The following is a 13879-nucleotide window of genomic DNA, read 5'->3' on the forward strand; positions in this document are numbered from 1 at the left end:
CAGTGTTGAATGCTGAACTGAAGTCAATGAACAGCATTCTAACATATGTATTAAGACTGTCCAGGTGGGTGTCAGTAACCGATCCGTAACGCCTGTAAGATCCGTTCTGTGCATGCGCACAATTCAGCGCATGCGCAGAAACTCAACGTGTTTTATGACACTGCCTGATCAGTTCTACACTTGCGCGAACACCGGCAAACTTCACAGCTCTATGCATGCATTGGCGTAAGGATGTTTGGACATTTCTGGTTACCAGAAGAAAACATTAGACAGTGACAATAGACCGTTATGATGGCAGAGATGAAGTTTACAAGGTGTTTGCTGGAGTTGCCTAAAGTATCTGTAATAATCGGTAATTTGCTAACGCTAGCTAGCCTGAGCGAGAAGCCTTGCTTTGGTGTTTTAAGTCATGACTCCGTCCTACTTCAGGTTAATCATGCTTTAAATAATGTTTAAACATGTGTATACCTCTCACTTCATGTATTTGTACTTCGATGAAAGTATCAGGTAAAAACAGGGCTACAAATGAGATCTCTGTGAGAGACCAGCAAACTCCTAGCATAGCTCCGCTATGTCGCGTTAGCATGCAGCTACATTAGTTAGCTATGAGTATGCTAACGTTAGATTGTAGTAGAACGAAGCAGCACTTTCTAACGTCAAAAATCGCAGATAAAGGCTTCTGAACCAAACACTACACAATCGGACATGTTTCAGCAGGAATGTGACCCGGAATTGGGGAGAATTTAACAACATTGCCAGTTAAGATGACATGTTTACTGCCGTTAGCATGTAGCTACTACAGTGGTATACAGCAGTGGTGGCTGGAAGAGCTGTCATCCCGTCTTCAAAAGGACACTTATGTACGTTTACACTTCATCGCATTAATAATAGACAGTCTATGGTTATTAGTCAAGACGAAGTATTAAAAGTAAAAACATTAACATAAACAACACAACAACGACGTCGCTACACGGTTTTGGATCAGTGACAAGTCTCGATTGTTTCTAGCTATGACTATTGTATAATAAAGATTTAATAAAAAAAGTTGTGATGTTTGGTCATAAAGTGTTTCAACACATTCGTGGTACAAATCGCACAGGGACATTGTTAGTTTTCTACTACATAAGCTGCGCATGCGCAGAACGGATCTTACAGGCGGTACGGATCGGGTACTGACAGTGGGTGCGTGCCAGGTGGAGCGCTGTGGAGATTGCATCCTCAGTTGATCTGTTGCGTCTGTAGGCCAATTGGTATGGGTCCATTGCAGTGGGCAGACATGATTTCAGTTGTGAGAGGACCAGCCTCTCAAAACATTTCACGATGATGGGTTTCACTGCAACCGGGCGGAAATCATTCAGTTCCTTGGCTGTGGAGTGTTTAGGCACCAGAACAATGGTGGCAGATTTTAAACTGTGGGGGACTGTTGAATGGGCTAGAGACATGTTGAAGATGTAGGTGAAGACACCAGCCAACTGCTCTGAGCAGGCTCGCAACACACGTCTGGGAACTCCATCAGGGCCAGCAGCTTTCCGAGCATTCACCCTGCCCAGGATGTCGCAGACATCTGAGGTGGAAAAGTGTCCTTGTCCGGTGAAACCGCTGACTTGAAGGCTGCCTCCTTGTTTTCCCGGTCAAATCGAGCATAGAAGTGGTTCAGCTCGTCTGGGAGGGAAGTAGAGGAGGGTAGGGAAGAGTTGCATGGAGATTTGTGGGTGATTGTATGTAGGCCTTGCCACATACGCCGGGGGTCTTCAGTGCTCTTCAATCCTTTTCTTGTAGGTGTGTTTGGCCCTGGATATTCCTTTCCTCAGGTTGGATCTGGCTGAGCTGTAGGCCTCCTGGTCTCCCGACCTGAAGGCTGTGTCCCTAGCCTTGAGGAGAAGGCAAACTTCTTTGTTCATCCAGGGTTTCTGGTTAGGGAATAAGTTCACTGTTTTATGTGTAGTCACTCCCTCCACACACGTGTTGATATAATCCAGGACAGAGTTGGTGTATGTGTGAATGTTGGTTTGGGAGTCCATAGTGGCATCAGCAGCAAACACATTCCAGTCAGTGTGCTGGAACTGGTGTTGTAGAGTGGAGTCTGCGTCTTCCATCCAGATCTTAACAGCTTTTGTTGTTGGTTTCACATGTTTGATGACTGGGGTGTACTTGAGAAACAAAGAGAGAGAGGTGGTCAGACTGACCAAGGTGGGGGAGGGGTGTGACTTTGTAGGCACCAGACACATTTGTGTCAATCAATCAAAATGTATTTATATAGCAAATTACAGCAACCAGCAGGTATCCAAAGTGCTTTACATCAGGAATCAAGTATAAAACAACATATTGTACAATAAAAAGAATGAAACATATAACACAGTAAAATCAGAAAAGGTTACAAAGAAACAGGAGAGTGAAATTGTCACACCACTACTATGTATTAAAAGCCAGTCTAAACAAATAGGTTTTGTGTTTGGACCTAAAAAGAGCTACATCCGTAATAGTGTGAATATCAGTAGGGGTAACTTGTTCCAGAGTCTCAGCAGCAACTGCAAAAGCCTGATCACCCCACTGTTTATACCTTGACCTTGGGACTTCTAAAACCAGCTGATTTGAAGACCGCAATGACTGGTTGTGCTCACGCAAAGTTAAAAATTTCGGACAAATACTCCGGGGCCAGGCCATTTAAGGCCTTGAAAACAAACAATAAGATCTTAAAATCTATTCTAAAACGCAGAGGGAGCCAGTGTAGGGTGTAGAGAACAGGAGTGATGTGTGCACGTCTAGATGTATTTGTTAAAAAGCGAGCAGCAGCATTTTGAACAAGTTGAAGGCGTGAGATGGAGGTGTGATTCAGACCAACATAAAGAGCATTACAATAATCCAACCTTGAACTAATAAAGGCATGAATAGCCTTTTCAAGATCGGGCCTGTTCAGGAAAGGCTTAACTTTAGCCAGGAGACAAAGCTGGAAAAAGCTAATTCTAACAACTTTACTGATCTGCTTGTCAAATTTCATGCTGCAATCAAAAGTAACCCCCAAATTTTTGACAGCTGACCTAGTGTATGATGCCAGAGCTCCATTTTGCGTGCCTGAAGTACTGAAAATAATACACTCAGTTTTATCTTTGTTCAAATTAAGACATTTTTGTGAAAGCCACAACTTAATATCATTAATACAGCTAAGCAGGGAGTTTAGTGCGACACTGTCATTTGCTTTCATAGGCAAATACATTTGCAAATCATCTGCATAACAATGAAATGACAGGTTGTGCTTGCCTATAATAGCTCCTAAAGGCAACATATATAAAGAAAACAGAATGGGGCCAAGAATGGAACCCTGGGATACCCACAAGAGAGAGGACATGGTCCAAGGTTGTACTGCCTCTTGTGGAGCATGAGACATTTTGATGAAATTTAGGTTGAACAGTTTAAAGGTTGCAATGGTTGAAGTCCCCATCTGGATGTTGAGTCTGAAGCTTGTTAATGGCAATGGAAAGTTCTTTCATTCCTTATGAGGTCATAAGGAGCAAGGTTACTTCCCCTTTCTCTGCTTTGCCCGCCCAGAGAATTTGGCCCACCCATGAGCAAGAGAGACATCATGGCTTGAAAACAAGTAAAGTGGCAGCTACAGACACAGAAATGGCACATACTAAGGAAAGCTAATTGTGGGACTGGCTACAGTGGCTGTAATTCTGCACCAAGGTTGAATTTCGGGAAAGAGACTTCAGATACAGTATTAGGGGACCACTAAGGCCTATATAAAAGCATCCAAAAAGCAGCATGTCATAGGACCTTTAAGTAATCATTACTATGTAACGTTTCTTAAGTACAAACTGCTGTGATTTGGCAGCTGTAAACACTGCTGATCAAACAAACCACACAGTGAGATGACAACAAACCCACAACTTCTGCCCATTTTCATACAAATGTATGTACAGTTCAGGTTTCCAGACTTGAACTGTGTTCCAGATAAATGCAGGGAGAAATGCTGAGCTGGGCCAAATTAAAATGGGGGTTACATCTTTCTAGTTGCCCCATTGTTTACATACCGACTCACTGCCTCATTAATTAATTAATTAATTTATTTATTTATTAACTTCCCTCTTTGACACACACACTTCCTCTCAAATTGTGTTTCTGTTGGGCTAATCCCTGCAGGGAATAACAAGGTAATGCCACTTGATCTGATGCAGATGAGCAGAATCCATTAGAGCCACACAGAGGGAGACAGAGGAGTCTTTTAAATCTAAAACATTGCTAAATTTAAACCACTCCCTGGAACTTCTCATCAGCGTTAAACCCCTCCCTGACCTCAGAGATGCTGTCGTAATCAAACTTGCACGGTTTCATTCATTGTACCCTTTTTCTAAACATGATGTTACAAGAGAGGGTTTGTAAGCTCTGAGTGAGGAAGTACATCTGTTGTTTTAAGTGTAAGGGTTTTGGGAATGTATGCAACAGCCATCAGTGAATGAATTTAACCTTAATCAATGATGACATCTACGTAAAGTGACGCAAGCTGCATGATCCAGATTGTCAGAGATAAGCATTTTGCATCTCAAGGTTGCGTTGCCTCAATGTTGCGTCAGTGTTTCAGATTTAATGTTGCTCATCAAAAATAATACCCACATGATCAAAGCAGTGATTCCCCATCAAGTCCGTTTGAGATGCTTTCTGTCGACCTATATGTGTCACTTTTTATTCTGTGTTACATACAGTATATTAAACAGCAACTTCACCAATGATATATAATGCATCCTGCATGTCACACAAGTGATTGACCTAGGTGTTTAAAACTGGGAGACCCATATTACTTGTTAGCACACAGCATTCTCTGGTCTAGATTTTTATTTAAAAAAAAACAAAAACATTTTAACCCTTGCCATGTTGACTCCTTCCTGTCTCTGACTGACTAACTGACTGACTGACTCCTTTGTTTCTTGAACTGCTGGTCAGACAAAACAAGACATTTGGGAAATAGTGAGGACATTTTTCACAGTTTTATAGACCAAACGACTAATCAATCAATTGTTGAGATAATCTGCAGATTAATCACTAATGAAAATAAATGTTAGACAGATATAGTTACTTACCTACTTATTTTGAAGATTCAGAATGAATACATAACATATCATCACTTTATAAAACATGATGAGCTCAAGTACCTCTTTATCGATACCAACAATCATGTTCCAGATGTGTTCTTTTTAATATGTAGAAATATTTAAGCCTATTTAGCATTATCCATAACTTTTAGTCATGTATTTTAACTTCTCTGCTCACTTGCTCATGAGTTTCCACACACTCTCAACAGCAGCAAGCGTCATTAAGTTGTTAACACTGACTCATGTTGGTGGGAGCGTGTCTTGGAGTCGTAGCCGGTAGTTTTTTGGTTATTGTAACATTAAATATAGTAAAGATCACACAATTTGTAATCCTACTTGTGTGCATTTTATTTCCTCTTAAATACAAATATGTGGACACAAGTTTGTTTTTACCAAATCATAATTTATATTTTTGTCAAATTAGCTGAACTATTATTATCTTTCCACATACTTGGCATCAGTAATAACAAGTAATATAACAACAATCAAACAGCATTAAAGGTGCTATTATTCATTGTGAGTACTTTTATATTTTTCACACAATACTTCTGTACTTAAGTAAGATTATAAAGGCTATTTAGACTATTTAAACATTATAGTACTTTCACTGAAGTAAAGCCTCCCCATCGTCTTTGCCTATGAACTTAAAAACAAAACCTATTGGACAGTGACAGTTAATGTGGCAATGTTTGCAATGTTCTGGTGTGATTATTCTGAGCTGCTGTACAAAAGAGTGATTGTACCAGCTGATAAAGGCAGCTTCCCTCTAGAATGGGGAAGTAGATGCATGCTGAGACAGGAGGACGATTGAATGGTTTTTACACTTTGACATTCAAACGAAAAAGTCCCAGATGAAACGACAGGCAGCTAAGGACTCAAACTTGACAGTAAAAAAAGCTCTCGGAAACAAGCGTTGTCCTGGATTGTATAATTTGGATTGTATGGTGATCAGTGATTATGAGCACCTATGCTGTAAGTTCATTTTAATTTCTTACACAATATCATATAACTAGGTGTGTTGTTGTTTTCATGTCATTATTGATGTGGAATTCCTGACAGAACATGTAAAATGTACTGCTTGTTAAATTGAGCTGAATTGGTTTCATGTGGTTGTTATGCTAATATAGCTCATTTTGCTTTTCGTTGTCGGATGTGTTGCGACTGACTTCAACGAGCTCATTCGACTGTATTTATGAGGATGTGTGGGATCCATTTCAACAACAAAAAATCTGCATGCCTGATTCAAACAAGTACTATATAGTTTGTGTTTCAGTCTTACTAAGCAACGGCAGCAACTGCCTCTCATTAACTTCAGTTGAATATGGGCACGTGTGTGTGTGTGTGTGTGTGTGTGTGTGTGTGTGTGTGTGTGTGTGTGTGTGTGTGTGTGTGTGTGTGTGTGTGTGTGTGTGTGTACCTTTGCGCTGTGATGGTAAATCAAGGAGCATTTTTAGCTGGCAGGATGTGAGAGGAGTAGTTTCGGTGTTTGTGTGAGCGTTAGCCCGGTCTTCATGACTTATCTTTACTGAAAACATTTGTCAGCATCCTGTTTTTACATGTAGGTGCGAAATTTATTTGGGATGAAATTAATTTTGTTGCACAAATGGTGACAAGTCTAGTTTTCACAACAACTGACAATCAAATATAAGTAATAGTGATTTGTGTGTCCTGTCTCTTTGTCTTTCTCATTCTCTCTAGTTGACACCTGATTTCCTCTTCGAGAGACACCAGAGGAGAACTGACGGTGGCTGGCAGATGAAACAGGTGAAACTCTTCTCTACGTGCCACACTCTTTCAGCGCCAGAGGGCTAATGCTTTTCCCCTTGACTTTCACCTTGTCAAAAAAACATCCGTCAAAAAGTAAAGTAAAAGATAAGCGCACTTTACTAGTTTTACATATTCTCATGACACAACAGGGTGCATTTGCTTAACAAAACAGGACACCATGCAGCTCTGGTGGCGTAGTCTGCCACCATGACTTTGTCACTGCACATTAAGAAAAAAATCCTGCAACATGTTATGTTTGCACATCTACCACCAGAAGTATTAACTTTATGTCTGTACATAAGTAGCTATAGATAACATAGTCTTCCTATTCTTCTTTTAAAAGCTGAACACTCATTCTTTGTTATTCTTGTTGCATGTCTGACTGGGAGGGTAATCCTAAGTGTTTTATGAACGCTTAAAGGGCTTTTGATGGAGGGTATTTTCCTCATGAAAATCAATGAACTCGAGTTGTTAGATTTGCAAAAAGTGCATCTCCACTGTATTACTGTAGAATACATTAATGTAATGCCAGCTATGCTCTTTAGATTCTCAGAGATCAGCATTTATGCATATTAAGGTGGTGAAATAGCAACTCATGGTGTAAAAAGAAAGGCGGTTACCCAAGCAGTTCTTAATGCAACATGTTGCATCACAGTGGGGTGTGGGAGTGCTTGGTTTAAAGCCCTTTTAAAGGTCTCCTCTTTGCAAAGTAGCAGATTTGGCTCATAGTGCTAATCCCCCCTTGCATGAAAAGATGGCAAACATTAGGAGGGATATTTAGTCTGATTGTTGTAACTAGGTTACTGCGATTAGGAAAGGTACTTAATTATGGCTGCTGCTGCATGAAAAGTTGAAGTTGTGGGAATTTGTATGCGACAATGCACACGTGTAGCTGTTGTGCGTGGGATTATAAATATTTGGCTTGTAAAGTATAGATGCACATACATGCATCTGCCTCACTGCTCCTGCTGTAAAGTTAAGCAAAAGAATTTGAACTTCTCAAGGAAACTGCAGTTTGTCCCCATTTGTCAGTTTTTTAAATTCTCAAAACTCATAATTATGGTTTTTATTGTTTCTCAGAGTGCCAGAATGCTTCACTTCATATTAGCAGTTCATACATGTAAACTGACAATGCACTGCTGCTGTATTGTCGTTCTTCCCCAAAGAGGAATTGTTTAAAATACTTGCTGCTTAATTCAGAATTGATCTGAAATGGCAGAAGGTTTCATAGTGGCTACCACGGTGTAATATCTACTGGGAGAATTGGGAGCAGACAAAGATAAGAAACCCTGTTGAAGCTAATGCTGACGCAGTGTGAGGTGTGAAATTTAGAATCATGTAAGAATGATTTGCAAGCCAGCATCAGTGCCCTGACTGAGGCGCTGTCTAATCTAATTATTTTAGAGCATGTATCAGTCAGAGAAACAAAGCAATCATCAAATGAACCAATGAGAAAAAAGTCCCACTAGTAAGCAAAGGTCCTCATCTTAGGTATACCATTGAATGAAAAGTTGATACAGCAGATGGGAATAAAACAGCATTCAAGACAAATCGCTGCTTGTGGTGTCAATACTTATACTAATGAACACACAGTGTATGGTGCTTCTTCATTACACAGATTCAAATTTAAAACCTATGGTCGACTCTAGTGCAAGTAGAAGAGTCAATGTCTTCCTTGATTATATTACATGTTTTGCATGCTTGTTTGCATGAATTGTATTGAAAGTACAAAATAAATCTCACATAAAATGTGTTACCATCAGAATATTGAAAATTAAGGAGAGAAACTGCATGCTTAATTTTCAAAAAGTTTCCTGACCTTTCTGTTGCTCCTCACTGTTGCTTGTTTGTGATTTTAATTGGTTGCTCAAGGCAAGAGCATCAGCTAAATAATTAAATATACAGTAAATATAATGAAGAGGAAACGGTTCTTCTATAGTCTCAATAGGTATTCATAAGAAAACACTTAACAGCTCTCACAAAATCCACTGACATTAAAATACAATGGGAGCATATTGTATTAATTTTTCCGTTCACACACAATAAATTAGTGATTGCTCTTGCCCTTGTTCACCACTGACCCAAACGTTTGACCCCGACCTTTAACCCCTGTGAAGAGCATGCAGCGTGCCGTCTCCTCTGACACCCTGAGCACGATGTCGTTCAGCAATGCCGAAGCCCAGTGCCAGAACTCTGACGCTCTGCATGATGTCAAGCAACAGCTCAGCCACTCCCAGTCTATGATCCTACCTGAGAACGGCAAGGTACTGAAGGTGTACAGTATTCACAGACATGCAGACGGAAGGGGGAATGCATACATTTTTAACAGTTTTCACACAAAACACTGGACATATGCACATATACACATGCAGACAAATGAACACTGCTGATGATGCCCACTTCATGTCTTTCAGCTGGTCCAGCAGTGCAGAGATTACTCCTGTAATATGACCAACATTGTCGTGGAGTCTCCATCTCCTGAGAGCTCTCCAGACAGCGATGGCTGCACACCGGTGAGAAAACACTGCTTTTTACTTTTGAAATAAAAATACCTGTACATGCGTATAATATTTTATATATTGATTTAATATTGTGCATTGATAGATAGCTTTGGGCACACAATTCCTTTTAGCATCTGGGTATCCTTAGCTTTTAAACTACTCATTTTTAAACTACTAAAATCATCATAAAGAGGGTGTTTAAACCTCAAACTGAAAACATTTTTGAAGTCTCCTTTGCTTCTCTCCTCCAAAACCTTTTCAAATGAATTGTGAGAAAAAAACAATCATACACCCAAACCAGCCTTTTTAGTGAACTTGGCAGCCATGCTGTTACCCCAACACACAGCAATAACAAAACAAGGCAGTGGCCATATTTCTGCCAACCCTGTAGGACTTCACTAGTGTTTTATATACCAATAAAATATATTCGTCAAATCCAGTTCTAACAAAATACTGATTCTCCAGAATGTGATGGCCAATGTGATTTTTCTGAATGATAATAGGCTGAGAGAAATGTTGGAAATTATTTATGAGTTTGTCGGCTTGATCTGTCTACCTGTTGTACTTAGTCAGATATTAAAGGGACAACTCACTATTATCACAAAAAACTAGGGCTGTCAAAATAACTGTCAAAAATAATTAATCTGAGAAAAAATAACGCGTTAAAAAAAAATAACGCAGATTACTCCATTCCATATTGACGTTTGACCCAGAGCCGTTCTAGCCACCATTCGACTGTAAAATGAAGGAGGGAGACGAGAATGTGCTGCCTGGATCATTAATTGGAACATTCACTTGTAAAAATCTTCTTCCTGCCAACCCTGGCTACCGAAATCTGGTGCCACTGATATGTCTGCACTTCTCTCTGATGCTCTGAAGACGATACAGACAACACAAACATCGCTGCACGTGACGCTAGTTAACACTATACGCGACAGCAGCTAACGTTAGCCTACCGCTAGCTAGTAGCTGGATTAAACACGGTTACAATGCTGACAGCTAACGCTAAACGGTGTAAAGTTTGACTGTGTTTTACTGTAGAGGATTCAACACCGGTATGTAACAATCTGTAGCTGCCGTCGGAAAAACAACACAGACGGTGCGTTCAATTAAACTGGTAAACTACAGCCTCGTGGTGCATTTGAAGTTATTGTAAATGTCCATTTCCCATCTGGTGGTTGTTTTTGTCGTTCAACAGAAATTTACTAGTGAAATAAGTTATTGTTATTGTTATACATTATTATTAAATCATTTAATTTTGACCATATGGCCTTAGCAATAAACAAGCCGTTCTTTAATGTCACCGACTGTTGTGTAGTACCCTTCTTTTTTCTTTTCTTTTTTTACTTTAGCTGAACTATTATTATCTTTCCACATACTTGGCATCAGTAATAACAAGTAATATAACAACAATCAAACAGCATTAAAGGTGCTATTATTCATTGTGAGTACTTTTATATTTTTCACACAATACTTCTGTACTTAAGTAAGATTATAAAGGCTATTTAGACTATTTAAACATTATAGTACTTTCATATGTATGTGATTAATTTATCACAGAGTATGTAATTAATTAGATTACATTTTTTAATCGATTGACAGCCCTACAAGAAACATACTTTCCCAGTAACCGAGAGGGGAAACTAGCCAAGCAGATAGTTTTGGTTTTATTTGCAGATATTATTAAAAGTGCATTGTGTCTTCACAGAGTCTTTTTTACTTTACTGAAGTTAAAAGAAACCTATAGAAAACTGTCCACAGCGAGGTCTTAGGATTTATCAGAATAATTGTATTTGAATAAACACATTGCACTTGAGTTTTTCAAATATAATTCTTTAATTCTTTGAGCACAACAAACACAGTCTCAGAAGTGAATATCTCAAAACCTAAAATAAACTTAGTTTGTTCCTCATTGTCTTTATATACTATACTCAAAACCTATAACTTCCTAGTTAGTATTCATTCTTTTCCCTTGCACCTTAAACGGGGCCATACCGCAGTGGGAGATTTAGGAGCAGCTCCCTCCCGCTATTTTTTTAATGATGCAACATTCGAATAAAATGGGTTTGCTCAGGATGCAGTGTATTACACAGAGGGATATTGCATATTGTGCTTTAAACCCCTTTTATTGTGTTCTGAGGAGTTGGAGAAAGCCGGCCTCCTGAACAAGACGAAGATCGCAGAAGGAGGCCGGAAATTGAGGTGAGGCATCGTTAGGCCGCTCCCATGAAAGACAAAAAGTTGTATTAGGATTGCATCTCTTTGTATGAATACAGTGTTTGAATAAATGATGGTGAGTATGATTTGCAGGGCTGAATCTGATAAGTATACATGTGTTTGTTGGGTTGCAGGAAGAATTGGAGTCCTTCCTGGGTGGTGCTGGTCGGGAACAGTCTGGTTTTCTTTAAAGATCCTAAATCACAGACACCTTCCAGCTGGGTAAGAGCTCAGACAACTCTGTGTGATTTTAGTCCAGGTAATGTCTCTGCAAAAAACATAAATTAGTGTTTTCTTTCTCTGCATATTATAACTAAAAACTGGGTGGAAAACATTCCATGAAGCACATTTCTTAATTTGGAAATCCTAAGCCAACTGTTGTGAGTCATTTTCTAAGTGCAGATGTCAGTTTTTCTGCATGTTTTTTTTCTTCCTTGAATTAGATTTGAAAATTGTGAAGCAACTTTTTAAGACAGCTGACTCTGGTCGGTTGCACAAAGATCAGTAGCTTTGCCAAAAAGTGAGCACACAGCTGGATATTTCTGTCCACTATGTTGCACACATTTCTCCATGTAATTTTTCATCGTGAAACGACACACATCAACTCATCTGTTCATAAACTCTGTGTGTGTGTGTGTGTGTGTGTGTGTGTGTGTGTGTGTACCTCTTTATTTATGAATAGAAACCAGGAAACAGTCGTCCTGAGAGCAGTGTGGATTTAAGAGGAGCACAGCTGCACTGGGCCAACAACCTGTCCAGCAAGAAAAACGTCTTCAAGGTAGGAAACAAGTGGACTAACAGTAATCAGAAAACACAATGAATAGATATAATTTGATCAACCTCAAACACTCTCATTCTTGAGAAATCAAGAAACTGTTACGCATTACAAAACTGTTCAGACCTCAGTGATCCTTTCATTTGAATTGTTGCATTGAGCTGATGTACAGTGAGGACGAAGTGATAGCAGATAAGTAGTAAAACATATAATCCTACTTTTGTCCTTATCAGCGAAGAAAGTGAGAATGAGAAGCTTTCTTTCACCCAGTCATTGAGTGACTCTCAGTGAGGAAGAGAAAGCAGTAAAAATTAATTTTCCAGTAAAATGTGGAAGATTATAGCTTGGGAAAACCCTGACGAACTTCTGGCAAATTTGAGATTTGCTCTGCAAGTCAGTCTGGCCAAGAGCCCATTCAAGCCCATTTCCAATTTTTCCAAATCGAGGCACCAATCACAACCGTTGAGGCGGGCTTTACACGATGACGATAGCGCAGCGACAGCAAGCAGCTTTTTGTTTACATTAAACATGACGGCCACCGAAGCGCAGCAACCCATTGATGCCGCTGTAGCTGCTACGTTTACCCGGATCGTTGGTCTGATTGGTTGAAGGACTATCCAATTGCGCCCAGAGGCATTTGAGCGCCGTCTGTTGGTAACGCCCCTTTGGAAATGGGCTGTGAATGAACCTTCCCCAGACCCACTCTCAGTTACAACTGAGAAGGGTCTGGTGTCAACCAGGCTAGGAAGATTATGTTTTTAACATCAAGAAATGTGCAAACAATTGAGCTTAACACCTGGCAAACTGGTTGTATAGGACGTGTGAAAAAATAATCATCATTGGGGAGCTGATTTGTAAATGTGTGTTGTAGCTGAGGACAGTGACGGGCAACGAGTTTCTGCTGCAGTCGGAGACAGACTCTCTGATTAAAGAGTGGTACAACACCATCCAGAACGTCATCGACAGGCTGGTGAGACACACAACACACACAGAGTTTAACTGTCAATGTACCACTTACATTAGTGGTAAAATGGTTTCCCTTTTGGATGAATAGTGTCACACACTCACTTATGTCCACGCTTATGTTCACCGCTGCCTTTTACTGAACTTTAAACCCACATCCTTTAACTCCTTCCTGTCTTGCTCTTTGTGTTTTTAGCTTTTTCATTTTTTATTTTTGATCAGATATACTTTTCAAACTTTCATATATCAATATCAGCCTCAAAAATCCACTGTGAGATAAACTCTAGATCAGAGATCTTCAACAGGGGGTTCGGGACCCCTAGGGGGGTCCTCAGAGTTAGTACAGGGGGCCGCCAAATTATGTTAACATTTTTCAAGTTTTTTTAATTTATTAATTTTTTTTTTTTAATATGTCTGAAAATATACATTAATATAAATCCAACATTTTAACAGCAAAGATAAAGCTTGAAGATAAGCTTACTATAGGTAAGGTAGCCACTATGGTAGCCATACAGTTAAGCTTAAGGAGTCTCTATGACTTCCACATGTATGTTTAACATTAAAACATA

General features: G+C 39.6%; 1 protein-coding gene across 5 annotated transcripts in view; it reads left to right on the forward strand.

The window, feature by feature from the left end:
• The window catches only part of arhgap9 (Rho GTPase activating protein 9), a 49876-nt gene that overhangs the window by 24517 nt on the left and 11480 nt on the right, over nt 1-13879 (forward strand). For 4 of the 5 annotated variants that reach the window (XM_078248896.1, XM_078248900.1, XM_078248898.1 and 1 more), the window contains 7 exons: nt 6786-6851; nt 8972-9118; nt 9269-9367; nt 11496-11557; nt 11707-11794; nt 12255-12350; nt 13219-13317. In XM_078248896.1, the coding sequence (XP_078105022.1) occupies nt 6786-6851; nt 8972-9118; nt 9269-9367; nt 11496-11557; nt 11707-11794; nt 12255-12350; nt 13219-13317 (657 nt within the window). The remainder of the gene's footprint in view (nt 1-6785; nt 6852-8971; nt 9119-9268; nt 9368-11495; nt 11558-11706; nt 11795-12254; nt 12351-13218; nt 13318-13879) is intronic. The other variant, XM_078248899.1, reaches the window with a different exon arrangement.

Source organism: Sander vitreus, chromosome 4 (genome assembly GCF_031162955.1).
Source record: "Sander vitreus isolate 19-12246 chromosome 4, sanVit1, whole genome shotgun sequence".
Classification (NCBI taxonomy): domain Eukaryota; kingdom Metazoa; phylum Chordata; class Actinopteri; order Perciformes; family Percidae; genus Sander; species Sander vitreus.